The sequence below is a fragment of the Artibeus jamaicensis genome, unplaced genomic scaffold (genome assembly GCF_021234435.1).
Source record: "Artibeus jamaicensis isolate MK-2021 breed Jamaican fruit bat unplaced genomic scaffold, CSHL_Jam_final contig_519, whole genome shotgun sequence".
In the NCBI taxonomy this organism is placed as follows: Eukaryota; Metazoa; Chordata; class Mammalia; order Chiroptera; family Phyllostomidae; genus Artibeus; species Artibeus jamaicensis.
The window spans coordinates 16,434,807-16,462,655 of NW_026521871.1; the positions used below are offsets into that span (position 1 = coordinate 16,434,807).

Consider the following 27,849-nt stretch of genomic DNA (forward strand, 5'->3'; position numbering starts at 1 on the left):
CCGCTTAAAAAAAAAAAAGCAACTGAATGCCCAAAGTGAAATGTAAAGGACAAACGAGAAGAAAGTAGTTTATTACCCACGTATTTCAATCTGCGGACACTGAGGCACGGCAGCACGAAGGGACCCCAGTGCAGCCCAGGCAGCTGCAGGTTTGGATGAAGGAGAAGCGAGAGGGTCAGAAGCCATTCCAAACAAGACACAGAGGGAAAGCAGGATGGAGGCTAGCCCTGAATATAAGTCAGTTCTGTAGTAACTGGAGAGGGTTTGCCCATGTCCGACAGCCATGTCGGCTTCCAGCCGCAAGTCCTGTGAGACCTGGAATGGTGCTTCATTGTGAGGACGTCCCCAGGCACTGCTGGACGTCGACTTTCCTGGACTCCACCCACCAAATGCCATAGCATCACTTCCAACCCGTCACTTCCAAACTTGTCCCCTCCGTTTGCACAAGGCCCCCGGGGGCAGAAGCATCCCCTTTGAGAACTGAGGAGGCCGGCCAAGTGGACGCCAGGGAAGGGAGGGTGGCCTCCCTTGTTGACCAGAGCAGGAACCCCCAGACTGGGGCACACAGAGTTCAGGAGGAAGAGGAAGTGGGAAGCCTTGGGCAACCCTCCCTGTGTCCTCTGCCACCACCGGTCTCTGTCCCCAGGGTCCAGAGGGCACCCCAACCCAAGGCTGTACCTTGTCCTGCCCTTGGTCTCCCCGCATGCAGAGCCTGTGGCATTGGCCGGGGGCAGCAACCACACCATTTGAGGGGCTCAGGCATCTCAGAGTCTCCAGGGACCAGTCCCTTCGCTTCTCAGTCAAGTTTCCCTGGTCTTCCTGCAGCCCCAGGGGAGCCAGACACACCCTGGGCCCTGCACCTCCTGTTAGCCAGCCCCCCACGCCCAGTGTGTAGGAACACGAACACCCTGAACAGAAGACTGATACCAGGAGTAGGAGGGGCAGGTGCTAATGCAAGTGCTCATTTGCATATCATTTGCCCACGATGCCCTGGGGAATGGCCTCCCCCAACCAGGTCTTGTCCTCCCACCCAGGAGAAACAGGGCTGGAGGCAGGACTTGGGAGTTAAGTGAGAGTACAGACCGGCCCTCTCGGGGTGCAGCAATCCCCTTGAGGGTCGCGGGGAGGCATAGTAAAATGACAGGGGCCTCTGGTTACCCACTGCCAGGTGCACAGTGACCCAGCCGGCCCCCGTACCACCCCTTCCAAAGCTGACTGGGCACCCACCCAGCCCGGCTGCACCAGGTGGGAGCTCCCGCACATGACTGGGTGCACTGGTCCTACTCGGTGGGCAGGTCCTCAGGTTGGCATGTGATGTAAGAACCTGCATATATTTAAAAATCACTCTCCCAAATCTCCCCCTGCATAGGCACCATGTTAGAGATCAGCACGCAGACCCTCATCCATCCAACACAGCAGGCTTTTCTCATCTCGGGAAACAGATCTCTGTTTCTCTGGTCACGACATGTGTGGGGGCACTCTCCCCTACAGCTGCCGTGTGCGAGGAAGCCCCGCTGCCTGGAGAGGCCACGTTAGGTGCCCCGGCCCTTGTGGAGGTCCCAGCCGACAGCCACCGTCAACCACCAGATCTCTGGGCAAACCAGCCTTCAGGTGTGATTTCAGCCCCACACACTTGAGCCCTCCCAGCCTTCGCATCCTCCAGGTGAGGCCCCGGACATCGCGGAGTGGAGACAGACCCTCCCCCTGGCCGGGTCTGAATTCCTGACCACAGAGCAGGAAGTCAGATTTCGGGACAGAAAGGTGCCTCACGCGGTATCTGGCGTGCCCTACGGGAGCCCATCCGTGCGCGTCTTTAAACATTTCAGTGATGCTCAGCTGCACAAAAGGCTCCCACTACAAGAGACCCCCGGAGCCGAGACTGACCCAGCGAAAAGCAAAATCAAACCACACGCTCAATGGAGGTATTAATCTTTGCTTTCTGCCCCTGCCATTTAAATGCTTTGTCCTAAAGGAATGTGTGAGGTTGAATTCTTGTAGGTTAAACACATGATGGATTCCTCCACAGGAGCTCCTGAAAGACTTGTGGCTTGACAGACGATAAGATGAATTCTCTGGAAGGACAGACACGCCAGGGTCGGTAAAAGACTGCCCACGCAGCCAGTGATGAGTGAGCCCAGAGACCTCGGTGGTCCTCCCTGCGGAATGTGAGTGGCGGGCTGAGGGGCTTGCCGAGCCAGGTCAGAGGACGGTGCAGCCGCAGCAACACCGCTCCGGGTAGTCCGCCACGAACACCCTGTGGTCCGTGCCGTAGATGTAGTAGACATTGGTCTTTCCTCGGTACCAGTAACGGACTTCTGTGAGGGGGACCAGCTCGATGGTCTGGCGCTGAGGAAACAATTGGCCAGGAAAAACTTCAGTGCTCTGTTCAAGCCACTCGCTTGCTCAAGAACTGTGGGCAGCTGCCCACTACCCGTGGCACGAAGTGCGTGCTCTGGAGCCGGCATTCTGGCTGCGACTGTGCCTTTTGTGTGCACCTCCCCTGCACTCCTCATACACCCCCAAGCTCCGGGGCAAAGCGAGGCACCGTCCGATCCCAGGTTTTAGGAAGGGGGGCACAGGCCTCCCCAGAGGTGTCATGGGACCTGTGGAGAGCCACCAGCCAAAGGGACACCTTCGAGAAACACTGACTTTCAGATGGGGTGGCAGGTAGAGAAAGGTAGAGGACAAAGTCATTTTTAACATTTTTATATCACAACCACCATGGAAAAATTAGAATTAGAGAGTGGATTATACAATTCGAATTACATTTTAAGGTAAAACATTGATACCAAAGAAATTCTAAAGTTTGGTAGGCTGTTTCAGGCTATTTTCTCAGACCCCTCCCTCTCCATACCCCATGGTTTTGCATCGACCCTCCTGTAAGAAGTTTTTCTCAAATATCTTCCCCTTTTGCAAATGGGGAAACTGAGGCCAGTGGGCTCGTGGAATTTCCGGTTTGGATGATCATCTACATCAGGCTCCATCTCCTCGCCTTTGCTGGACCTGTTTGAAGCTGAAACCTCCTCCCAGCACCCACCTCCCACCTCGGCCTAGGAGCCTGGGACACTCCTCCATCCTACAGAGCAGTCCCAGGGTCCCGAGTTCTCAGGCCCCTTCTCTGAGCAATGACTCAACAGCCTTCCAGAATCAAGGGGCCCAGAACGGAACCAGCGGCCCCACCTTGGCAGAGAACACTGGCCTCCTACTGACAATCCCCATCAGCTTTTGGTGCTGTTATTTTTTGTTTTATTATTAACAATGACACATTTGACAGAGGAAAGTCACCCCTAATCACCGAAGCGAAGCTTTCTCAGGTACTTCCAATGGGCCAGGCTCTATGTCAACACCCCTGAGTTCCTCTGCACTGGCTGCTCCCCTGTCTCAGGCTCAGGCTTGGGGACCCCAAACACAGAGTGGTGGCATGGCTGGCCAGGATCGGACCCTCTCAGTTGCTGAAAATTCCTCTCGATAGGAAAAGAGCCCCAGTTCTGTCACTGTAGGTGATGGTCAGGGGCCCCGGGGAAAGGACAAAACAGGCTCGGGGTCGGGGGTGGATTTTGAGAAGCAGGTCCCTACTGTACTGGGGGAAGCGGAGGGGTAGCATGACGTTGTGCCTTTTTCACAAAGCTTTCTGTGGAATCTCACACTTCCTTTATCTGGGCCTCAGTTTCCTCACCTGTGAAATGGGGATAAAACTTCTAAGTCACAGAGTTGTTGAGACAATAAAATGACATGGCGAGACTGGGTTTTCTCCATATGCCAGAAACTGGCCTTCAAGTGATAATTTTGGAAATTAAAGGCAGAAGACCTCTCCTGACATTTTAGTACAAAGGGCCCAACATGAGAATTGCTAGGCAAGAACTGAGGGGAGCCCACGTCCCTGCTCGGAGGACCTGGATGGTGGCGTCAGAACCACTCTAGTTTCCAGATGTTTCTACTCGGACCCAACAGAGCACAGTAATACCACCCACCACTGCCAGCCTCCAGTTGCTTTGGATTCAAATGGTCTCTGAGTCTGAGGCCACACAGATGCATCAGGACATCGATCGCCATCATTGATTATCTTGTAACTGGCCGTTTATCTGTTTGGACACCTGGGACGCGCCCCGGGGATGAGCTGACCCCAGGTCTGAGAGGCTGGGTCTGATGCCTGGACTGCGTTCTGCTCACTAACTTCTCAGTCCTGAACAAAATAGCAGCATGAATCTTTGTCTACAGATCCAGGACCAAAGGGCAGTTTAGGGAAAAGATTCACAGACATGGCCTCTTCTCCCATTATCTTCCCTTTTAAAGAGAAATGTAGCCCCACCTGGTTTTCCCGTCCCTGCTGGGCTGGCTCACAGTGGCCCGTGGGCCCGAGACGGGGCTGTGCTGTGGGGAGGCCCCAGGAGGCCAGGCTCCCCCTGGCCGGCCACCTGGCTCCAGATCTCAGCAGTCACTTCCCCTCTTCGGGCCTCAGTTTCCCCAGCTACCAAATGAAGGGTCCAAAAAGAATTCAAATTGTCTGTCTCAGAGGCAAAAGTGTACCGGCATAAACACTACTGTCCACAGGCTGCTGAATCCTGTCCTTACACTCTCCCCGGTTCCAGAGAAGATACCTCAGCTGGGGGCCCTTCACTGTGACCCACCCCACAGGAGACTAGTGCTGAAGAGTGAGCTTCCTGAGACACCATTCTGGGGCCTTTCGTGGACACTGTTCTCATCCCATGTGGGTTCCTCAATTCTACACCCGCAAACCCTCCCCAGCCTGCCTCTTCATGCTCTCCTGCTCATAGCTCCACCTTCCTCTTCTGCGTCCTCTCCTTGAGATAAAGGACCCACCTTCCTCCCAGGGCAGAAAGTGCCTGGGAGGCTGCACCAGTGAGTGGATGGTGCTGGAGAGTGAAGGCCCAGCCCCTTGTCTCCAGGACACCCTGAGGTGTGGTTATGCTCAGAGCTCCCTGGAGATGGGAGATCCAGCAGGGGCTGGGCCACTGCCAGTACCACGCTCTCGTGTAGCCTCTCCCTCCTTCCTCTGCAGCTCCACGGGTTGTCCTGGGAACCCTTCCTTCATGAATGACAGGCCCACAAACCCTCATCTGGGACCTGCTTCTCCAGAGCCCATCCTAAGGCAAGGTCTAACCCTGCTCATTTCATAGACGGGGATGCTGAGGCCTACGGGGCGGAAGAAAGGGGCTCGCAGCCACGAGTGTGGGCCTGGGCTGGCGAGCAGGCCCTGACCTGGTAGGCAAATTGTCCCTGCAGGGTCTGACCCAGTGAAAACAGCCCCAAAGCTCCCTGCTGGCTGATACCCCTTCGAGCCTACACTGACTTCCAAAGTGTCATTCGTGTCTCTTGAATACAGTGAATAGCATTTGGCTTGATGTTAGAAAACTCAGGTTCTACTCTGGGGCTCGTCCACTAAGAAGCTGCGTGACCTTGAGTAGATTACTTTGCTCCCTGGGCTTCCTCGGAAAGGTCATAGGTTTGGACCAGACCAGGGACAGCCTGTGATGGCCCACAGGCACAGCAGGCCCGTTGACACATGCGGGGTCCTTTACATTTAAAAAAATTTTGTTGTCAGTATTGAAAAGTTAGAAGGTTTCATATAGAAATCTGTACTTTAGAAGGTCTGCAGTCTTTGCCTCTGTGCATGCACAAAGCTGTGGTAGCTGCCCTTTTGGACAGGGGGCTCTCCCGTCCACATCACCACCTGGCTCTGGTAGGCCTTTGAACTTGCAGCAACCCAATGCTGTGATTTCTGAGGTCCATTCCGGCTCAAGGTGGTCATTTATCCATTCAAATTAGGTGCATCCTTCTCTCTTCTGCACATAGGGGAGATGTGCAGAAAGAGAAGGGGAAATACTCATTGCAAAGGGACACTTTGATCACCAGGTTTCACGTGCTTAAAGAAAACTGTCTCCAATCACCACAGCATGGTACTGGCAGAAAAACAGACACACAGACCAGTGGAACAGAACTGAAACAAAGGAGCCAAAAGCATACAATGGAGAAAAGAAAACCACTTCAATAAATTGTACTGGGAAAACTGGAGAGCCATATGCAAAAGAATGAAATTAGACTGAACTTGACCCCAAAAGCAACGGTAGTAAAAGTCAAAATAAATGAGTGAGACCATATCAAACTGGAAAGCACATGCACAGGAAAAGAACCATCAACACAACATAAAGGCAACCAACCACATGGGAGAAGATGTTTGCAAACAACACCCAAAATACAGAAGGAATTTATACAACTCAATAACAGAAAAAAACATCCAGTTAAAAAATGGTCAAGGACCTGACCAGCCACTTGTCCCAATCGGGCGGGCAAATGGCCAACAGACACATGAAACACGCTGCACTTCACCAGCTACCAGGGAAACGCACAGCAAAACCAGAGGAGACACCAGCTCACACCTGTTACAATGGCTATTCTAACAGTAAGACACAGAAACAACCAGTGTTTTTTGAGAGATGGTTGGATAAAGACATGGCACTTATACACAGTGAAATCCTACTCACCCATAAGAAAAGATGGAATATTGCCATCCGCAAAAACATGGATGAATCTTGAGAGTATCATGCCAAGAGAAATAGATGGAAAAAGTCAGGAACCACATGATTTCACTCATATGTAGTCTGTAAGACCGGAAGCAACAAATGAGCAAACAAAAACTCACAAACAACAGCAATGGTGCTTTTCAGAGGGGAAGCGGGTAGGTGGAGGCTGAAGGTGGTAAAGGGGAGATAAATGGTGATGGAAGGACTAGCCTTTGGGTGGTAAGCACGAAATGCAGTATACAGATGATGTATTATAGAATTGGACACGTGAAGCCTATATAATCTTAACCTGTGTCATTCCAGTAAATTTAATAAAAATTTAAAAATCAAAAAGAACATTTTCTCATCCTTACAAAGCCCCCTAAGGCCAGTTTAGCATTTCTTTTTCCACAGGTGAGAAGCTGCACTTCAAAGAGGAGAAGGCAGGTGGACATGACCAGGTTAGGATGCAGGAGAACCAGGATCTGAGCCCAACTCTGCAAGACTCGGGCGCCAGGTGAGGCCCCCCCGCACGGAGCTGGCGCTGGGCCTTCCCTGTCCAGACTCCTCCTTCCAGCAGCTTGCAGCCGGCTGCTGCGAATGCCCCTCCCGAGACGCGGACGGGCACCACTGCCACCTAGTGGCCACCGGGATACAGCACCAAAGCAACCCTGGTCCTGGCTGCCACCCCTGCTCACGGGAGGCTTGGGGAAGACATGCCTGAGGCTTGGGAAGTGCCCGAAGGGGCAGGACGATGGGTTCACACCCTGCTTATGACCCAGGATCTCTAGATTTCCCCTCTCCTCTCTGAATACCAGAGAGGGCGAGGGATGAGGGGGTGCAGTTTCTGATCCAAATCACTCTGAGACAGATCCCTGCTTGAAACCCAGCAATAGCGTCTCCTTGTTCTCAGGATAAAAGTCAAAACCTGGCATCATGGACCCTGTGGCCCGCCCTGCCCGCTGCCTCAGGCCGCCACAGTGGCTGCCACATTGGCCTCAGGTCAGCCCCCAGGACTCCCTGTGTTCCTCAGGCTGGGGCTCCTCCCGGCCACCCTCCCTCTGGCTGACTCTTCCTCACCCTTCCTTCCCTTCTCAGGAAGGGCCCCCAAGAGAGGGAACAGCCCATTTCCTCCCTTATGTGACAGGAGGGACATTGCCCTCAGCCTTTGGAGCTCTCACCTCCCAACAACCCCAGGCCCTGGGTGGCTCACCTGCTGAAGGACACGGGCTCTGGAGGCCAGGGTAGCGCTGTGCTGGGCAATGCCCCGCTCCGACGCCAGGGAGATCTCCCGCAGGGGGAAGTCGATGAGGGGATACACCTGGGGAGAGAGACGCACCCTCCTCGCTGCCAAGTGCCGGCACCTGGAGCGTTGGCAATCTACTTCAGGCAGATGGGAGAGCGAGCCCAGGCTGGGAAGGGCCCGAGACCACGCAGCGAGCACGTGGGGAGTGCTTGGGTGCCACAGACCCTTGATCACCCACATTTTGTTGGGAATTCCACCAAAAGGGGGCTGCAGACCCAGCGGCCCTCCACCCGCAGCCCTCAAGTCCCCCAGCAAGACTCTGAGGCCGCCCGACTGGGGTGCGGTGCAGGGCTTCCTAGAGGGTGACCTCTGCCCTCAGCCTTCAGGAAGCCGCACTGACTGGGGCAAAGGAAAGAGGCTGAGGAACATCGCTCAGCCCCCAAAAAAGAAGGAAGACCTGACACTTCAGCCTTGAGGATATTGTGCTAGGTAAACTAAGTCAGACAGAGAAAGACAAATACCCTATGTTCTCACTTGTATGTGGAATCTAAAAAAACAAAGCAACCAAGCTCCTGAATACAGAGAACAGATTGAGGGTTGCCAGAGGCGGGGGTGAGGGGTGAATGAAATGCAGGGGGGCGAGTGTCAAAAGGTCCAAACTTCCAGTGATAAAGTAAGTCCTAGAGATATGATTCACAACACGGTGACTGCAATAGAGAACAGTGTGCGGAAAGTTGCTACGAGAACAGTTCTTAAAAGTTCTCATGACCAGGAAAAAGTATTATATAACCATGTGTGGTGACTAAGTGTGGTGATGGTGTTAAGTAGACTTCTTGCAGTGATCACCTCACAGTGTATACATGTGTCAAATTATTGTGTCGTACACATACACAAAACTAACATTGGTATATGTCAATCATATCTCAATTTTTTAAAACACATATTACAAAGTGAAAGAAGCTGATCTGAGGTCACATACTGTAAGGAAAAAAGAAGGAAGGGAGGGAGAAAGGAGGGAAGGAAGGAGGGGGGAAAAAAGGAGACTGAGCACTTGACCCTCTCGGAGAAAACAGCATGAAGACCCTTAACGGCCAAGTTCCCTGCCAAGGCCGACAGCCGGATTGGCAAATCTTTTCCGTAAAGGGCCACACAGTGAACATTTCAGGCTTTGTGGGCCATAGGGTCTCTGTGTCAACTACTCAATTCTGTCCTTGCAGCACAAAGCCAGCCACAGACAATACATAAACAAACAGGCATGGCTATGTCCCAATAAAACTTTATTTACAAAAGCATGCCGAGGGCAGAAGTTTGCCAACCCCTGGCAAACAGGCCCCTCCCAATTGGCACGTCTCGCATCTCAGCTCCTCGCTCAGCCAGGCCGCTGCCTTCCGGCCCCACCGCTCTCCACTCTTCCTCAAGCCTCTGCCCTGTGCTCCCTCTGCGGGCGCCCTTGCTCCAGAGACCACGCGACCACCATGCACTGCCCTCTGCCCTGCGTTCAGGTCTTTGCCCACCATCCCCTCCCTGAGCCCCAGCTGAAACAACACCCCGGGCCCTTCCTGTCTCCTTGCCCTGGTTGGACCCTTGCTGCCATCAGACATTGTGGTGAAATGTTGTCTTCTCCTTCGCCAGACTGAGATCTATGAGGCGGGGATCTCGCTGGGCAGAGCCCAAAGCCCAGAATGGTGCCTGATACAGGAGGAGGGGTCTCCACATTTGTAGAAGGGAGGGAGGATGGGGGGGAGAAAGGAGGAGAAAAGGAGGAAGGGTCCAGTATGTGAAATTCAAAGGAGACTGGCCCCATGGAGTCCCAGCTGCCTCTGTGCTGTCTGGCAGCTCCGCTCCCTCCCAGCCTGTCTGTCTAAACGAGTGCAGCCCCACCGAAAGCCAGAAGAGCCAGAAGAGGAACCTCGCTTCCACGGGGTGCCCTGCAGAGCCCTCCTTACCATCGTATTCTCATCCTTAAAGAGGTTTTCTCCTTTGGCTTTAGCTAGGAGCTCCATGGGACAGTTCAGCCGGTGCTCGGACACAAACTCAAACAGGCTGTTCTTCCTGGAGGTGAAGGGATGAGGGATGCTTAGGAACGTGGGTTTGGAATCAGACAGACCCGGGCTGCAGGGCTTGCGTTACTACTGGCAGAGCCTGGGGAAAGTTCTTTAGCCTCTCTGGGCCTCAGCACATTCAGCTGTAAACTGGGAAACCAGTCAAGCACTGACAGCTCTGTCCCATTACCGCAGTCCATCCTTCCCTGTGAAGTGCCAGCAAAGCACTCAATAGGAGGAACCCTTAAGGCCTGGGACCGTCACTGATATGGGAATTTAGGACACAGAAAGGAATGCCCAGGAGTTGAGTGGTTGCTGCACTAGAAAGTAGCGATGTCAGAATGTGAACTCAGGTCTGTTCTGAGGCCCACCAGCATCCTGTCACCCCACACTCCTCTTCCCAGGGGTCCCCCCCTTTCCAAGTGATTCTAATCCCTTTTCTCCCAGCAGGTCCCGGTACTGAGAGAGCCCCAACCAAGTGGAGTTTCTCTGCAGAAACCGGTCCAGGCCACGTCCCCCAGCTCCCACTGCTGGGCCACCGCGTGGAGGGACTACCACCTACCACATGATGACCAGCTGGACAAAGTGCACCAGTTTCTTTTCCCCCTTGCAGGTGGCACAGGTCTTGTTCCCCCTCCCTGAGCACGTGCTGCACCTGAGGGGGATACACCGTCAGTGGAGGGCCCCATCCCCAAATCCTTCCTCCGAGAGGGGAACTGTGGTGGGCATGGATTGCTTCTACCCTCCCACCACCTAGACCTTTTGCTTCTGGTGGCAGTGCCCCAATTTCCCTTTGGACCACCCTTCTCCCACCCAGTCTATGGGCTTACAGCCCACCCCCTCTGTGGCCAGCTGGGGACCTTCACCTGGTCAATCAGTGTATTCTATCTCTCTGGCCACAGTGGCCGATACAAAGATGGGCTCATGACCCAGGTAAGTGCAATGAGATCCACCCTAGAACTTTTGTTGAAACTTTCAAAAACAGGACATCCTTTTCTACTGAGGTTACTAAGCTTGGAGCTGCTGATGGTCTCCTCTGCCTCAAGAGACAGTGTGCCTGAGAATAAAACCGACGCAAAGGAGAGCATAGTGAGGACCAGAGACAGATTCTTGATGGCATTGTTTAAGCACCTGGACCCAGCTGTACCTGAAACCACCCCAGAAATTATACTCCTGGGCTTTTCTGTTACACAAGACTGTACATTTTTTTTTCTGAAGCCAGTTTGAATTGGATTTCTTTCACTTGTAAATAAATCTGAGTTTCTTTCCACATCAAAGACCTTCTTTATCAATCACATGTCCACCAAAGCTCTGTCGTCTGGCTTGTTAGAAGGATGCCCTTCAACCAACACCGCTTTGAATAGCTGCGTGCCTCACGGTTTCCCTTTAAAGATTTATAAGTACATTAAAGGACTGATCTACAAAATGCAATGCCCGACTGTTGGCAAAGCCCTGGAGCAGAGATGAAACCGCTGATTGTTTTGTCAATCAACCAGCCTTCCCTGACTCTTCCATTTACACCTTGCAATGCATTAAAAATTGGGGTTCCCAGGCCCAGACCCTCAGTGTTGGGTGGTTTCTGTATCCCCTTCCTGCCCCGCATGAGCAGGAGCAGGTCTCCTCTCCTTAAACTGCCCCTTCCTTCCTTCCTGCAGTGCCCTGCTCCGTACGCCTGACCCATAGATTGCTCGATGCGTTCCAGTCCTTTCCAGAAACATCAGGCCTCAAGAAAAAGTCCACCCACTCCACAAATAGTTACCAAGCACCTACTATACACAGAGCTCTGGGGACGCAGGATTGAAAAGACAGGGTGCCTGGTTGTCTTCCAAAAGAGCAGACAGTGGAAAGCAAGAAGGCCAGGGAGACCCGCCCGTACCTGTGCCTGCCAGACCCTGAGCACATCTGACACCTGCGGGGCTGCTTGGCTCTGCGCTTGGCTCCACTGCAGGAAGGGCACCTCACCTGCGGACACAGCAGGGCCTCAGTGCTCCCGGCCTCCCGGGGAAGCACCCTAAGACCTGGTTCAAATGCCAGTCTGGCGACTTTAGGCAAGCCTCTTCCTCTCCCTGGGCCTCCAGCCCTTTATCTGTAAAATGGGAGGGTTAGATGTAGTGTTTCTTAGGGCCCCCCAGTTATACCTTTCAAAGATTCTACACCCTAACACCCCTGTTTCTCCTGGGACATCAGCCTCTCCAGCTTCTCGCTGACTCCCAAGAACCCTGGGACCACCCCCTAACCAAACAGCTGTGGCCAGAGGGAGCAGTAAGAAGGGCAAGCTGGCCAAGGGACCTGGTGTTGCAGATGGAAATCTCACCTTGGAAGGGCCCCCAGGGGTGACTCAGGCAATGCTCCCACAGTTGGCTCGGGGTGGGCTCCAGAGATGTTCCAGGGAAAGCTTGAAGGAGGATACAGGGGAGGAAGAGGAGCAGGCATGGAGGAAGGCATAGAAATCACCTCAGGGAGGTATTCTGGGAAAACCACGAGGAGGTAAATGGCAGGAGTGAGGGCATAGGATCGCCCAGGCACAGGCCACAGCTGGCCTCCAGACAGTGCTCAGGGGGGCAGAAGAGTGAGCACACCACAGGCAGAAGGAGGGCGCCGACAGGGGGGAATGGCAGGCGGGCAGATGGAAGGACAGAGGAAGACACAGCTCAGAGTGACAAGTGGTCAGTACGTGTCCAAAGGAGTGGGTGTAAGTGGGGAGAGCTAAGAACACATGGGAACTTGGTACTGCTCCTGGGATAACTGGTAGCCCTGAAAGTTTTTCAAAAGAAGGCTGATGCCATGAGAGCCTAACTGTGCACTTAGGGGCTTGTCTGGGTCAAACAGTGACCCTCCTCCTCCCCGCACTGAATATTGCATTCAACAAAACTTTAGAATGTGACCTCATTTGGCAATAGTCTATGCAGATGCCATTAGTAAAGATGAGGTCATCCTGGACTAGGGTGGGCCCTAAATCCAATGACCTGCATCCTTATAACTAGGGCACGAGGACACACAGAGATGCACACACATGGAGACAGCCATGTGCAGCCGGAGGCAGAGACGGGGGTGACACAGCCGCAGCCAAGGACTGCCGGCAGCTGCCAGAGGTCAGACAAGGGCCCCCGCCTCGGGGTCTCCGGGGGAACCAACCTGCCGACAGCCTGATTTTGAACCTCCAGCCTCCGGGACTGTGAGAGAATAAATTCCCGTTGTTTTAAGCCCCGAGTTTGTGGTAATTTGTTGCAGTAGCCCTCAGAAACCAATCCAGCCCCATCTATTTTGTCTCTGGAAGTCCTATGAACTTCAGCTTCTTGACATCACCCTGTACTACAAGTGCTAGTCACTGCCGGCCTCCCTGCAGGCGGGGGTCCCTGGTGGGAAGCGCCCCAGGTCTAAGTCCTCTTGCTGGGCCTAGTGCCAAGCAGGTACTCACGGAATGTTCATAAATGGATGAGAAAAAAAGAGAATAATTAAAATTATAAATCGTAAAAGTGAAAAAGGCCAGTAGCGATCACCCAATCCAACTTTCCCATTTCACGGGTGGGAAAACGGAGGCCCAGCAAGGGGGAATGACTTGCCTGAGGTCACACTGTTGGCTTGGGGAGTCCCCAGCCCCCTCCTCCGCCCGTGCTACACTTGCCAACAGCCACGCACAACTCACCATGCCGGCGCCGTGGCAGCCGCTGCACTTGTAGCGCCCGTGCCCGCGGCATTTGTGGCACTCCTGGTGGAGAAATGGGAGAAATGCTTTCTGTGGATCTGGTTCCTCAGACACCTGCGGCTGCACCACCTGCACCCCCACCCGCACTCCTGTGTCACCATCCCAAACACCAGTGCAGCCGCTCAGAGCCAGAGTGGGAGGGGCTCCTTCCTACTTGACTGTGATTCCAAAGGGCCTTGAATGCCAAGCCCGGGAGACCAAGTCCTCATTTCCTCAGAGGCCCAGCCCTGTCTGTCCTGGATGCGAAGGAGGGGCCGCTTGCCCTCCAAGTCCCACATCCTAACTCATGCTCCCAGGCTGAACCACAAAGGCTGGTGTCCTTCACCCATTTAGTAGATAAAATGGTCTTTGGAAGTGGAAGCCATAAAAATGGACAGTGTTTGTGTGAAAGGCAATGATTTTGGAATTTAATCACTACTCTTGAGAAAAGGATGGAACTCTCTGCTGAGCTCCCACAGTCCTCCCCATCTCATGATGCTATGAAAACACGTGGGGTAAAATTACCTGCTCAAATCAAGTTCTAAAGTGAAAACAAGACAGGTAATTAGAGAGAACATAACCCAACACGTCTCGGCTGTGCTTTTGTCATACATGAGGTCACCCTCACTTCATGTCACGATCATTTCCGTAAAACAGGAGAGACGTTCCATTCTGCTCCCCTGCTGACTTCCAGGGAAAATCCCAACAATGTTCTCACTGCGTTTTATGCTTCATTCGGCACTTCAGTGGTTTACTCTCAGGCCAAAAGCGGGGCTGGCAGGATAAACACTCAGAGGGTTTAGGAGTGTGAATGCTCCCTATTTAAAGCTGGTGACAATTTTTCTAAATGGGGTCATTCTTTTGCTATATGAATAGATGAAAAAGAGATAAGCCAAGAGCCTGGATTTGGAGTCTCCTTTCTAAAGGACAGTGTTTTGGGAAACCTCCAGTCCCCGGGACAGCAGCTCAGACCGAAGGGAGTGTTACAATAGCCATGTTACCTTGACCACTGACGAGTGAGGAACCTGGAACTTCCTGGTGTCTTCCTGAAACATCGGGGGGACCTGGACCTTGAAGTCCCAAAGCCTGGGGGAGGTCCCTCTTCGTGGCCCATCTACTAAGTGGTCTGACACAGAAGCAGATCCTTGTAAGAACAGCAAACAGCTGCAGAGCAAGCTTACATTTATTCACCAAATAGCACAGAGCCTTCACTCAGTGCCAGGCGTTAGGCTGGACCCTGGGCTACAAGGAGGGGCAGGTAAGTGTCCCCTTGGGGTTTATAGTTAAGGACCCAAGCTTTGGGATTGAAGAGACTTGGGTTTGACTCCTGGCTCTTCCACTTCCTGGCTATGTAACTCCAAACAAGTTATTTCACCTCTCTGGCCTTCAGTTTTCTATCTCTAAAATGGGGATAATGATGGTACATACCATAGAGGAAAGAGGCATGTAAGTGCTTAGCACAGGGCTAGCACCTGCTGAAAGCTCAATAAACAAGAACTTTGGAGAACTATCACCTCCATTCCCACCATCTTCTTCCTCCTCCATTCAAGGAGACAGACATAGCTACAAACACAACAGTAAGTACTTTGGACAAGAGTTCTGTTGGGGTGGGGTTGGCAGGGGCAGCGGCAGGAGAAGAAATTCTGAAAGGCTTCATAAAAGAAGTCACTTGTGAGCTGAGTCTCGATAGAGGAAGCAAAGTGGTCAGCAGAGCAAGCAGGTAGGGTGCAGGGCTTCCAGACAGAACCTGGAGCCTTAGTGTGGTTCGGCAAGGGGTGGGAGGGCACGTTGCACAGTGGCCCAGGGGTCACCTGGGGGCAGGCAGCCGCCCAAGCACACACGCTACCTGTGCTACCTAGGCCCGTGTCAGCACCAGCCTGCGGCCAAATGCAAATGCAAGACTTCCTCAGGACCTTCTGCAAACCATTTTCTGGACAGGAAGCAGTTGCTAAGTCAGCACTGGGAAGTGTCTGAGATGAAAGCTCACCTCTCATTCGACAGGGGTAGGGACACCAAGGCTCTGAGTGGAAGGGCGTCTCATTAGTGGAATGAGACTGGCCCCTGCCATGTTCGCTCCCATTAAACTGATCTCAGACAACTCACTTACTAGTAAAGGGCTGAAATGTCCATTCACTTATCCTGGATTCGCTGAACGTCTCCAGTCGATACTATAAAGAAAAACATAGTCGGTTCACACTCATGCCCTTGAGCAAGACAGAGCATTATGCAAAATGAGGAAGCTCTCACGGGCTGGGGCTCAGTGCCCAGTCCCAAGGGTCCCGCACAGGGCACAGAGGGCTCCTTATAACAGACTGGCGACAGCAATTTCTGTTCGAGGTGCACCGGCACGTCTGCAGGCCAGTCGGTCGGCCCCAGGAAACCTCCCCTGACAGGCTCACACCGGAACAATTTCAGTTCCCTGTTTCTTTGTACATAGAAACATTCTAAGAGGTGAGGTTTGGAACAGCAGTCGCCTTCTGACAGATGGAGGCCCCTGGAATCCACTGCTCCAAGGGTCCCCCTGTGGAGGAATTGACCTGCCTGATGGCAAAATCCTCCTTCTTGATCCTCATCCACAGAATCACAAACCAAAAAGGTATCTTGGACATCACCTGCTCCTCCTTTTTCATGTGAGGAAATGGAGACTCAGAGAGGTCAGTTGACTTGCCCAAGGCTGCACAGCTACACGGGGACCTCTTCCCCCAGATCCCTGCCCTATCAGCCCTGCCAGGCTCGTCTGATCTCTGTGTGAGTGTGTGCTCACCAGAGGAAGGCTGTGTCAGTGCCACTAGAAAACATGAACCCAGATACTGTCCTGTAGTCCTGTCAATACAGAAGGTGACCTAGGTGCCTACAGTGATCCCGGCTGCAATCTCAGCATAGGATTTCCCTGGAGCATCAGGCCCCAGTGACAAATAAATGATTCCTTGGTACAGAAGTGACTTGGTGGAGGCAGAAGCAGCTGGGATGAAGGGGAGTCGGTGGACCCCTTTCAGCCCACTCCTCCTAGAAGCGAATCTGCCTTGTGTCTGAGGACATGGGCTTTGGTGCCAGCTAACCTGAGGCTGAATCCCAGCTCGGTCACTTCTAGCTGCGTAGTGTTGGGCAAGTACATTCGCCTCTCTAGACATCCAATTCCTCCTCTGCAAACCGATGATGGTAACACCTACCCTGCCAGTAGCTGTGAGGATATGATAAGATATGTGTAGCATGCTTTACGTGAAACCTAGCACATTCGAGCTTTGCAATGATTGATAATAATTCCTCCTTGTATTATCCCTCAGAATGCAGACCAGAGAGGTCACAGAAGGGACTTGCACATCACTGCCATTTACACGAACTGCCACACATCACTGCCGTTCACACACACTGCCCTCCAGATACCCATCTCCCGCTTCGCGTCACATGAGCCCCCACCAGGCCAGCTCCCTTACCCTGCACAGGGTCTGCTGCTTCAGCTCCTGGATGATGAAGTTGCTGGCAGCCGAGCTGCCGTAGCAGCATTTGGAATTCACGAAGCTGAGGAGGGCTTCCCGCGCCACCTCCTCCGTCACCACAGGGATTCTGGGGGGACAGAGCAGAGAGGCGAGAGGGTCTAGGGAGGGCCCACGGGCTCGTGCAGGCAGGGATCCCCCTCACTGTGCAGATGGAAACTGGCCCACGGTGATGAGAAAGCACTCAGGTGTCCAACAAGGGAGGGCATCTCGGCAAAGGGGACTGTGTGAACAGGTGCCCGCAGTGAGAGAGCGGCAGGTCTTTCTAGAGGACAGCAAAATCATGTTAGCTGAAGTATGGATCTGAGGAGCGCTGATAGAACCTTAGATCTCAAAAAAATCCTTAAAGATGAGTTATGCCATTTTACAAATGAGGACAGCCAGAGAAGATATCACACAGCTAGACGAGGTTCCTGGCCTCAGGGCACACGACTTCAACCAGAGGAGCGGTGAGTAACTTGGCACGTAGACAGCAGCCTAGAACCATCTAACAGCTGCACCCATGGCTTGTGACTCACCGTGAGCCTGCTGGACCAGAGCCATGGCCACTAGGAAAGCAGACCACCAGCCCCCTCTTCTGCCTTTTCTCTGGACACCTCCCACTCATGCTGGAAAACTCCTCAGACAGGCCCCGCTGCCAGGTCCCCTCCTTAGTGAAGCCCTCCTGCCCCAGCGCCTCCAGTACTCAAGGGCCCTCCCTTTCCTCCTCCCCCTCACATCTTCATATATTTCTCCACAGCAGCTCAGCTCCGAACGAGGGGTGTGGGGAGGTACTGCAGGCTTCCTTCTCTCTGCACAAAGCTGGTGGTAACGTTGGAGCTCTCCCCCAACACAAAACAAGGGGGGTGTGGGCCTCTCCAGGGAGCAGCCAGCTTTTTCTGTAAGGGGCCAGACAGTAAGTACTTTAGGCTTCGTGGGCACGCTGGTCTGTGTCTCAACCACTCTTCTCTGCTGTTGTAGCAGGAAAGCAGCCACAGACAGTGAGTAAACAGATGAGAGGGGCTGTGTTCTAATAAAACTCAATTTACAAAAACGGGCAGCAGGCTGGATTTGGCCCAGGGACCAGAGTTTGCAACCCCCTGATCTTGACTCTGGTTTTCAACTCTGGCTTGGTTGCCAAACAGCATACAGAGCATGGCAAAATACAGATTCCCGGCCTCCATCCCTGGAAAATCGGATCCAGGAGGCCTGGATCCTGATGCGCTGTCAGGGGTGAGATATGTCACCCTTGAGATCCCCAAGGAGGGTTCTCAGGGACAACAGTGACCGGGAGCATCTCAAGGCATGATCCGGTGTGATGGCTCTGGGAGGGTCAGCAGAGCACACCTGCAGCTCACCTGTGTTCCAGGAACGCAGACCAGCACCTTTGCTCCTGGGGTCTCTGTGGAGCCTCCAAAGGTGGGAAGAATATCTGTTGTCCTGAAAAAGAAAGGAGGAATTAAATTTAAAGGGCTAGCTCAAAGGAACAAACACCTGTAGGTAAAAGAAGAAAAGACTGGCTGAATGTGAGAAAGAGCAGATAAAAAAAAAAAAAGAATGATGGTTCTCAGACCAGCATCACTCCGGTCTTAAATGGACAAGGTCATGGAATGTTCATGGACACAAGGCTTATGCCCCATGTCCTCCTATTCCCTCCCAGCGGTGATGAGGGATGTCCCAGGACTTCCAGAGTAAAAGTGAGCTATCCCAGTGCTGACCTGTTCTGGAGATGACCGCCCAACCAGCAGAAGCCCCAGGAAGAGGCCATAAGAACCAAGACCCCGCAGACTTACCACCTCCTTGGAAAAGGCAGTCATAGCTAGGAAGCCTCTCCAGGAGTTCAGCTGGAGGCGCCAGGGGACTCTCGGCCTCAAAGCTGAGGTCCGTGACACCTGCAGAAAGACGGGCAGTCCTGAGCCTCAGGGAGGGGGAACGGGTGAGCCTGTGGCAACTTCACAGGAAGCTGACAAGTGAAGGCAGGTGCCTTATAAGAAGCTTCAGTTTAACTAATCCCGTCTCAATCTGGCACGCTCAGGAGACAGAACACATCTGCAGGGTGAGAAGGGATGAGGTGGCGGTGTGATCGTTGCAGCAGTAATAATAAGAATGGAAAAAACATAGAGAATAGCAACTCCTGTTTGATGGCTACCTACTCTGTGCCAGTCACTGCGACAGGTGCTTTACAAATATCACCATGTTCCATGACCCTGGAGAAAGATACTGAAGTACAGACGGTCACATTTCTTTAAGGCTCCTCTCTCTCATTGAAAGGTGGATCTATGTCTCCTCCCCTTGAACTGGGGCAGGTTTAAGGCTGCTTCAACCAAAGACACACAATGGAAGCAATAAAGAGACTGCAATGTCTACTTCTGGCCTCTAGGAGCATTCCAACTTGAGCCCTGAGCTGCCATGTAAAAAGTCAAAGCATCGCACTAGACAGACCATGTGGAGATGCCTCAAGACTAAATGAAGAGGGCCAGGCTGAGCCCAGCCTTTCAGCCACCTCCACCACACCACCAGACACACAAGCAGAGCCATCTTGGACCCTCCAGGCCAGACCAAGCTGCCCGCTAAACACCATGGAGTGACCTGTTGTGGGCTGCAGGGTTGTGTCACTCCCCCAACCTCCTGCCAATCATATGCTGAAACCCTAACCCCCAGTGGAATTGTATTAGGTGGTGGGCCTATGGGAGGAGATTACATGTAGATGAGGTCACAAGGGCAGAGCCCCCACGATGGGGTTAGTTTCCTTACAAAAAGCAAAAGAGACCAGGGTGTTCTCTCTCTGGCATGAGAGCACACCATGAGAAGACAGCTGTCTACAAGCCAGAAATGGGTCCTCAGCAGACACCAAGTTTGCCAGTTCCTACATCTTGAACTTCACAGCTTCCAGAACTATGAGAATAAACGTCTGTTGTTTAAGCCCCCCAGCCTATGATATTTTTGTTACAGCAGCCCAAACTAAGACAGACCCTAATCCATTACACACAGAGCAGAAGAATCACCCACTGAGCCCCACCAAACTTTTGTCCAGCAAAATTATGAACTGTAGTAAAGTGGCTGCCATTTGAAGGCAGAGAGCTATGAAGCAGTTTGTCACACAGCTCCCTACAATGGGCGCTCTTTGCTCTGGGAATCCCATAGACCTGGGCAGGACTCTCAGAGCTGCACCATGGCCTAAGGTTCTATCTGCTCACACTCCATCCTGCCTGATCTCCTCATACATGTCTGACCTGCACTGAGGTCTGAAGGCTGTGCCTGCATCTGTCTGCTGCTTCTCCCTTTTTCCCTTCATAGGTGTCCCCAAAGGACCTCTGACACATCTAATGCCGTCTTGGTGTCTGCTTGTTGGATGACCAACACTGACAGATCAATCCCACCCCATTCTACCAATGAGAAGACTGAGGCCCAGAAAGGTGATGACTCGCCCAGGATCACACACCCAGTAGTGATGGAGCTGGGTTCAAACCATGGTTCACTGGTCTCCAAAGCCCATGTTTTTTTCAAGCACTTTTTTGAGGCAAACCCTATAGAAGAATCACTCACTTTAAATCTGCTGATTTCACTTATATGTGGGATCTAAAGAACATAATAAATGAACAAACAAAATTGAAACAGACTCATAGACTCAGAGAACAGACTGATGGTTGCCAGAGGGCAGAAGGACTTGGGGATCTGGGTGGAAAAGGTAAGGGGAGTAAGAAGTACACATCTGTAGTTACAAAATAGTCACAGGATTCAAAGTGCAACATATGAAATATAGTCAGTAATATTGTAATAACTGTGTGGTTCCAGGTGGGTACTAGAAATATTAGGGGGAACACTTTGTAAAGTACATGATTGTCTAACAAGTATGCTGTACACCTGAAACTAATACAAAATAATATTAAATTTTAAAAAACATTTAAAATCTCATCTTGGTATGTCTGGCTATGACATAGATACACATGGTCTGAGACTCTGAACAGGAAGGCATTACATAAGAACTAGCCCTGGAAACTCGGGACAACTCATGTAGTACCTCCCCACACACTGGTTGCCTCAACCCCTCACTCCCACCTGGAGGCATGGAAGGCAGGACCTCTAACTCCACTTGACACGAGCAGTCGGAGGCTCAGAGAGGTTACTCAGAATTCCCAGGGTGCACCGTGGTGGAGTTAGAGAAGGACAGAAGCTTGTTGTTCCATGTTATGATAACACGGAATTATGGTAACACGGGAAATATTTGAAGGTTTGGGACGATGTCACTTTGTGCCACACCTATGTCTATCCTGGCTCTCTCGCCTGTTTCTTGGCAGAATCGTACCTTGGTTCCCAATGTTGTTTTGTTTCTAATGAATTTATTAGCATTCTAAGCTATTTTAGCCACCAGGGGTCCAGGGTCCAGCAACAATCTTCTGTAAATAGTCAGGTGGTAAATATTGTAGACTCTGTGGGCCATGTGGTCTGTCTCAATTACTCAGCTCAGTTATTGTGGCCTCACAGCAGCCACAGACTATATGTAATTGAATAACAATGGCTTTGTCCCAATAAAACTTTGCAAAAACAGTCTGTGGGTCAGATTTGGCCCTTGCCCTGTATTTTGCCCACCCTGTGTGGAAGGGCTTGAGAGGGTCAAGAAGGTGAAGAAGATGGAACTTGAACTTTCTGGGACAAAGACCCATGTACATCCATTGCAGTTCCCATGAGCCCAGTTATCAGAATTAAAGATGAAGGTCAGGGCTGGACTGTCGCCAGGGTGACTGGACTCAGAATCCCTGAGGCTCTGTGATTAGGAACCTGGGCTCTGATACCCTGAAGATAGCCATGTCATACACAACTCTGAGCAAGCCATGCATCCTCGCAGAACTCAACTACCCCAGTTATGAAATAGCAAAAAATAGTGCCCCTCTATGAATACAACGTGTACACAGCTCTGAGCCCTGAGCCTGGCGTTTAATAAATGCTCAGTCAATGCCATGAATCTAAAGAGGCAAGGTCTTCCTCTTTCTTTGTATTCCTTTAAGCCAGGGAACAATAGAAATGTCAAGCATAGAAAAAAAGGCAAGACCACCACAGCCCTTTCTTTCCCTTGGGATGGCCCCCGCCCACCCAGAAGTCTTGGGTCAGCTAGGACATCAATACTATCCACCAGGAGAAGACAGGGAAATGCCACATGGCTGCTGCATCTCACTGGAGACCAACAAAAGGGCAGGAAGAGGGGAAGAATGGGAGGCGGCAACTCAGAGCTCCATCCATCATCCAGGAGCCACCCTGACCTCCTGGGGCAATCATAATTCGTCAGAGCTAATTTAATCTCACCATTATGTTATGTACAGAAATAAAGAACTCCAGGCTGCGCTGCAGGGGGATGCGTCATTTCCTGTGCAGATCCCATCGGGCACAACAGGAACGCAGACGTCACGGGGCATTGTGAGACACCCAGTGTAGAGCACTCCAAAGGGGCCACCGGGCACTTCACTGTCTCCATGGTGTTGGGGCTGAGTGCCAGGGCAGTTGTCCAGCTGGGCCACCCCACCCCAACACACGCACATGGTCCTGCAGCTCACAGAAGGATGGTGCAGGCGTGATCTCTTCTGCACTTCACAACAACCACTGTTTTCCCCGTTGTGTAACACAACAAGATGAGGCTCAGAGATGTGATTTGGGGCAACAAGTTCAGACACTCATAGCAGAGACAGAAATAGTACTCAGGACTCAGGTCCTGACTCCAAGCCCAGTCACTGTACACTTAAAAATGGCTAAGATGGCCAGTGTTATGCTGTATGTATTTTTTCACAATTTAAAATAGTAGAAAAGAGAAAGATAAGGAGGTTCAGGTCATCAGAAGATAAAGAAAAGAAAGAAATCCTGTTTTGCCAAAAAGAACAAACAATTGGCTACACTGATTAAAGGGCTTCCTCACAAGACCAGAAAGCCTGACCAGGTCGTCCCCTCTCTCAAATACTGCAGTGGCTCACTACTACCCACAACTACTGTCCAAGCTCCTAAACTTGTCAGATAAGGCCCTATATTACCTGTGGGACAGGAAGAAAATGTTCTCATCTACTCACAGGAGGGGGAAAACTCTTCCTGTTTCATCCAGAGCAAGGTGAGAGGAAGGAAGACAGCTAACTGGGGAGGGTAAGGGCACCAAAAACAGAGTAAAAAGGGGAAAAGAGAGAGAGATGGAGAAGGCTGCCTGAGGCTTAAGTGAGTAGTGTGGGAGTTTTAGGGTGAGAGCCACTGAGAAAATATTTGGGGAAGCAAATGCAATGTGAGTGAGACCAACGGGAAGAGAAACGGGGAAAGAAGACCTGGAAGGAGTTTTCCCTGGAATTGCTGGCCCCTCTGGCGGGCCAGAGTGCAGCAAATGATACAACACACCTTCAGTAAGTGAGACTCACGCTTTACGGAAAGTGCTGCAATGCCCAGAGAGGCCCACGCAGGGGCTAGGCTTTCTAAGCGCTGCCTCTCCTTTCTAGAGGTGACTTGTCCCTTCATGACACTGAGGTCTGCATTTATGCTCATACATAAAGCATGCCATTTCTCCCAGCCCTGGCTCTGGCTCTTCCTGCCCACAACACCCCCTCACCTGGTTCCCCCTGACTCAGCCCTGGTCTCTCCTCCTGCAAAGCCAGCCTGGGAGTGGTTCTCCTTCTCTGTGACCTCAGAACTCCACTGCTTTTGAGAGAGAACTGCACTCTCTACCACTGCCTTTGCCAAACAGCTTTATAAGAACTAGCATTTGTAAAATACCTGTGTGGTCTGCCTCCCCTACTAGACTTTGAACACCTTGAAGGTAGGTCGATGTTTTACTCATCTTTGTTCTCCCGGCCATGAGAACAGCACAAAATAGCTAGCCTGCTGCGTAGTCATAAAGGAAAACTCACTTAATTTTGGGGGGGCCTTGATATCCTTTCCCTAAAACAGGGGTCAAGGAATACAGTCACCGAGAGGAGCAAATAGTGCTGTGGACAAGAGAGGGCTCTGCAAACAAATGTAGGAGCGTTCTGGAGATCTCTAAGCTATTATATGACATCATTAAAGCTTTTATTTCTTACTCCCCAAAGGAGACAGTATCCTTCCATTGGGAGTTTCTAGATCCACAGTCCCCTTCCAGGAATGTGGCAGCCTGCAGGGCTGGATCGATCCCGTGAGGCCAGAGCCAAACTGGCAGGGAAGACCTGCATTCCTGGTGGACGTACCGCATCCTAAGGGATGTGTGAAAAATGGAGGCCCCAAGGTCAGGGCTCTCGGCAGCTGGGCCCCTGCCCGGAAGTCCAGTGATAGCTTCAAGTGACCGTGATGACTTCAGATCCAGTCTGGGATTTCCAGCTCAGCAGGGGTGAGGGGTACTGTAATAAGTAAGACTTTGGGGAGCTGAGCTGGTCCAGATGCCAAGAGGAGAGTCCCATCTCTTCAGCGCTGATATATTGATGGTGACAATTTTATGACTCAGATCACTGCCCCCCACTCCCTAGAGACTGGTGCCCAGGAGTAAAGAGGTGTCACGAGGTCTTATGGTCCTGGACGAGAGCAGCCCCCCCCGGAAATTACCAGGGGCTCGAGTTACAGCCCATTTTACCTGAAGAGATTCTTGCTTACCACTTCTGGGAGGGTTTGAGTCTCCCTCCAAGAGAAGGGTGATTAAAAACACATTATATCTGGGACCACTGAAGAAGAAGGACCTGGTCAAGCTAAAGAAAAAAAATACCCTGAACAGTTCTTGTTTTAAACGGAGGACAGACACGTTCTGCCCAGGTGGGGCAGGGCTGGGGGTTGGGGGAGGTAGAATAAATGCCAGAGAGTAGAAGCTCTAGGGAAAGAGATAAAACTCAAAGTAAAACAACTTGTGGCAGTGTCAGCTGTAGAGGGGACCAGAGAGGGGACCAGCCCACCCCTGAAGGTGTTCCGGTCAGCAGTGGCAGGTGCTACCTCCAGGTGGCAACACTGTCAGAGCAACTGGCATGACGGTGGCAGCTAACTAGCCTTCCACGTGACTTCCTTGGGGGACCCACACCCCAGAGTGTCCCCATCCATGCCACCCTTAGTCCCAAAGTATGTGTCATTGGAGGAAGATATTCTCTCCCTGAAGCTGCGCACATTATAGACTCAATAACCAAGGGACAGCACTTAGTAACTGGGAGGGAAAACTCAACTGGACAAAGAGGACAGCGGTCTCTTACCTAAGATGGAACAAGTAAATTATGGAAGTCCTATAGCAGTTCGTAAGTCTGAAACCCGGAGAAAAAATTTACAACGTTCCGGAGTTCAGCAACTTAGTTTCTAAAAATTCTGGATAACTCCATCCCTTTTGGTAGACCCTGAGTGTTGACCTGGGGTTTGATTATATTGGAAATCAGCACAGAGGTGAGCCGATGACAGAATCAAGGTCTATCATAAATTTTAGAATTGTAAGGGAAGTAAAGTGTTCACCAGTCTCACGTTGCTTACTAAAAGGATGACGCCAACATCCTTTTAGAACATCACATGTGATAATACCATCCATTAATAAGTTTAATTTAAAGGGGTACAAAATCTGATAATTTTCCAGACTCAATATTTATTTTATTCCTACTCTGGACTGAGTAATGTTTTAGGCATTTTATTGGGTTGGCCAAAAAGTTCATATGTTTTTCCCACACAATAGCTCTAACAATGCTTAGTTGTCTTTAATTTCATTCAAAACAACTTTGTTAGATTGTATTGTGACAGCTGTTATATCAGTGTGCATTAAAAAAAACATCAAAATTGGTGTTTTTGTGCAGCCATTTTAATATTGAAGATGGAAGAAAATATGTGACATTTTTGACACTTTATACTTTATTATTTCAAGAAACACACCCAAAAAAAGACTTATGCAGTAGTTTGCAAAGTTTCTTGGTACTATTGACATTCTGACCAAACAATTCTTTGCTGTGGGGCTGCCTTATGCAGTAGAAGATGTTCAGCAGCACCTTGGCCTCTACCCACTAGAAGCCAAATAGCAGGAGACAGCCAACACACTCAAAATATCCAAATCAGTGAAGGTATTGGTGAAAATGAAAAATGTGTCTTTCATTTTATGAAGAAAACATAACAGATTTTTGGCCAGCCCAATATATCCAATTAATCCTTTACTAAACCTGTAAGATGACACCATCTCTATTTTACTTGGGGAAAATAAAGCTCAGAATGGTTAAGTCACTTAAATAAAGTCACCCAGCAGTTAGGAGTCACAGCTTGGATTTGAATTGAGATCTGACTTAGCCCATTTCTACTAAGAGAAACTCTTAGTACAAATTGAAAGACTGCTAATGAGCAGTGTTTTGAAGGGGAAAGATTGTGTTTGAACATTAGTAGAAGCTTATTAAAATAAGACTATGAATATCTAATTTCCAATATATCAGATTAGGTCCTCCTCAAACACGTGCTAAAATATCTTTATACAGCTTCCACTTCAATGTAAAAAAAGGATTCAAAAAAACTTTAAACAGCTCTAAGATTAGTATGAGTTCATTTTATATGCCACTTCGGTGCTGAAGCTTAAAGCTGTAAGATAACATCATTAAAGACAATAGAGAGTGTTGAACCTGTGAGGGACACTCAAGGTCACCAAGGTCAGAAACTATGAAAATACGCTAGTGTCACAAGCCTCTCTGGGCTTCACATGAAATCCGTGCACCCCCATCTCCAGAAAAATGTTTAAAGACTTTTGAAAAAACCACACATTCATTCACACAGCATTTTGCCCACACCTTCATGGTCTACAAATTAAGAACTCCTCACCCAATCTCCCTTTACAGCTGAGAACACTGGGGCTCAGAGAGGTTAAATAACCGGCTCACGATTACACAGCCAGTTCACAGCAGAGTCCAGAGTCAGGATTTGAACCACAGCCTCCCAGTTCCCAGTGGGGACCACATTCACCGTTCCAAATTCAGAATAAAAAATTTCCATTTTTAAATGCAGCACGTTTTTTCCTAAAAATACCATTTCTTTCTTCATCTCTTTACATAGTCCTTAGATTTCATTGTATTTCTGTCGCAGTGATGACAGAATGGGGTCACCCAGGCTGTTTCAGGAGCAGTAATGACACGGGGGCTCTTAGCTAGAGGGAGACCATGAGCAAAGACATTTCATGACATTTCTTTAAAATTAACCTCATCTAAGAACTGAACCCAGCTGGGATTGAAATAAGAACCCTGATGGTCCCATTCACGTTTGGCTCTGGAGGAGGTGGGGACTGTCGACTAGGGAAAGGAGGGATAGATTATGAGACGTGGACAGTGTACTGACATGGCTGGGGAGAAAAATTCTTAATTTGAGTTTTTACCACCCTTTTCCACTGCTCCAAGACCCTTGTAGAAGAACAGCCTGCAGGCTGTCAACGGGCTTTGCACACATAGGGAAGGAAGGAAGGAAGGGATGCTCTCGGCAGGGCAGACACAGACCCTGAAATAGCACCAAGGGGAGAGCAAGGTTTCGACTCAGTGCCTGTGACAGAGGTGGGCACCCCACACCCGCCCGGCTGTACTTACTGTCCTCATCATTCTGATCCCTGTCCATGGTCCAGACGTCCAGCTGAAGAGGTTTCTGCCCTTGCAGTGGGCTCAGGCCTCCGGGATCTGAGGGACAACCCTTGGCCCCTCCCAGAACGACAGCCCATTGTTACCCGATTTGAATACAACAGAGGGAAATATCAGAAGGGAAGTACCTTGCCCATCAGAACAGCTGCTCTGGACTCCAGGAGTTCCTGGAGCTCCTACTCACCAGAATTTCTACTTGCCAGCCTCTCTACTTGCCAGCTTCTTGCTAGGTGCCCCTAGTCACCTGTGCCCCCATGGCCCTACAAGGTGGTCACTTTTATGATGCCCATTTTTCTCTGACTGCAGAGTTGGGGCTCTTGACAACCATGCTG

General features: G+C 51.0%; 1 protein-coding gene across 3 annotated transcripts; it reads right to left on the minus strand.

Annotated features, from left to right (window-relative positions):
* Positions 1-43: 43 nt before the first annotated feature.
* Positions 44-27,540, minus strand: SSUH2 (ssu-2 homolog). Of its 3 annotated transcripts, none has more exons than XM_037134783.2 (12): positions 27,470-27,540; positions 18,761-18,859; positions 18,326-18,407; positions 16,929-17,058; positions 15,602-15,662; positions 14,496-14,620; positions 13,456-13,518; positions 11,686-11,771; positions 10,372-10,464; positions 9,714-9,819; positions 7,735-7,842; positions 44-2,346 (listed from the first exon to the last, which is right to left on the minus strand). In XM_037134783.2, exons 1-12 carry the CDS (start codon positions 27,495-27,497, stop codon positions 2,200-2,202), a joined length of 1,128 nt encoding a protein of 375 aa, XP_036990678.2. In that variant the 5' UTR covers positions 27,498-27,540; the 3' UTR covers positions 44-2,199. The 3 variants fall into 3 exon arrangements, with proteins under 3 accessions (XP_036990678.2, XP_036990679.2, XP_036990681.2); XM_037134784.2 differs by lacking the exon at positions 44-2,346 and adding an exon at positions 2,754-3,676; XM_037134786.2 differs by lacking the exons at positions 44-2,346; positions 7,735-7,842; positions 9,714-9,819; ... (1 more) ...; positions 11,686-11,771; positions 13,456-13,518 and having other exon boundaries at positions 14,553-15,514.
* Between the last annotated feature and the right edge of the window lie 309 nt (positions 27,541-27,849).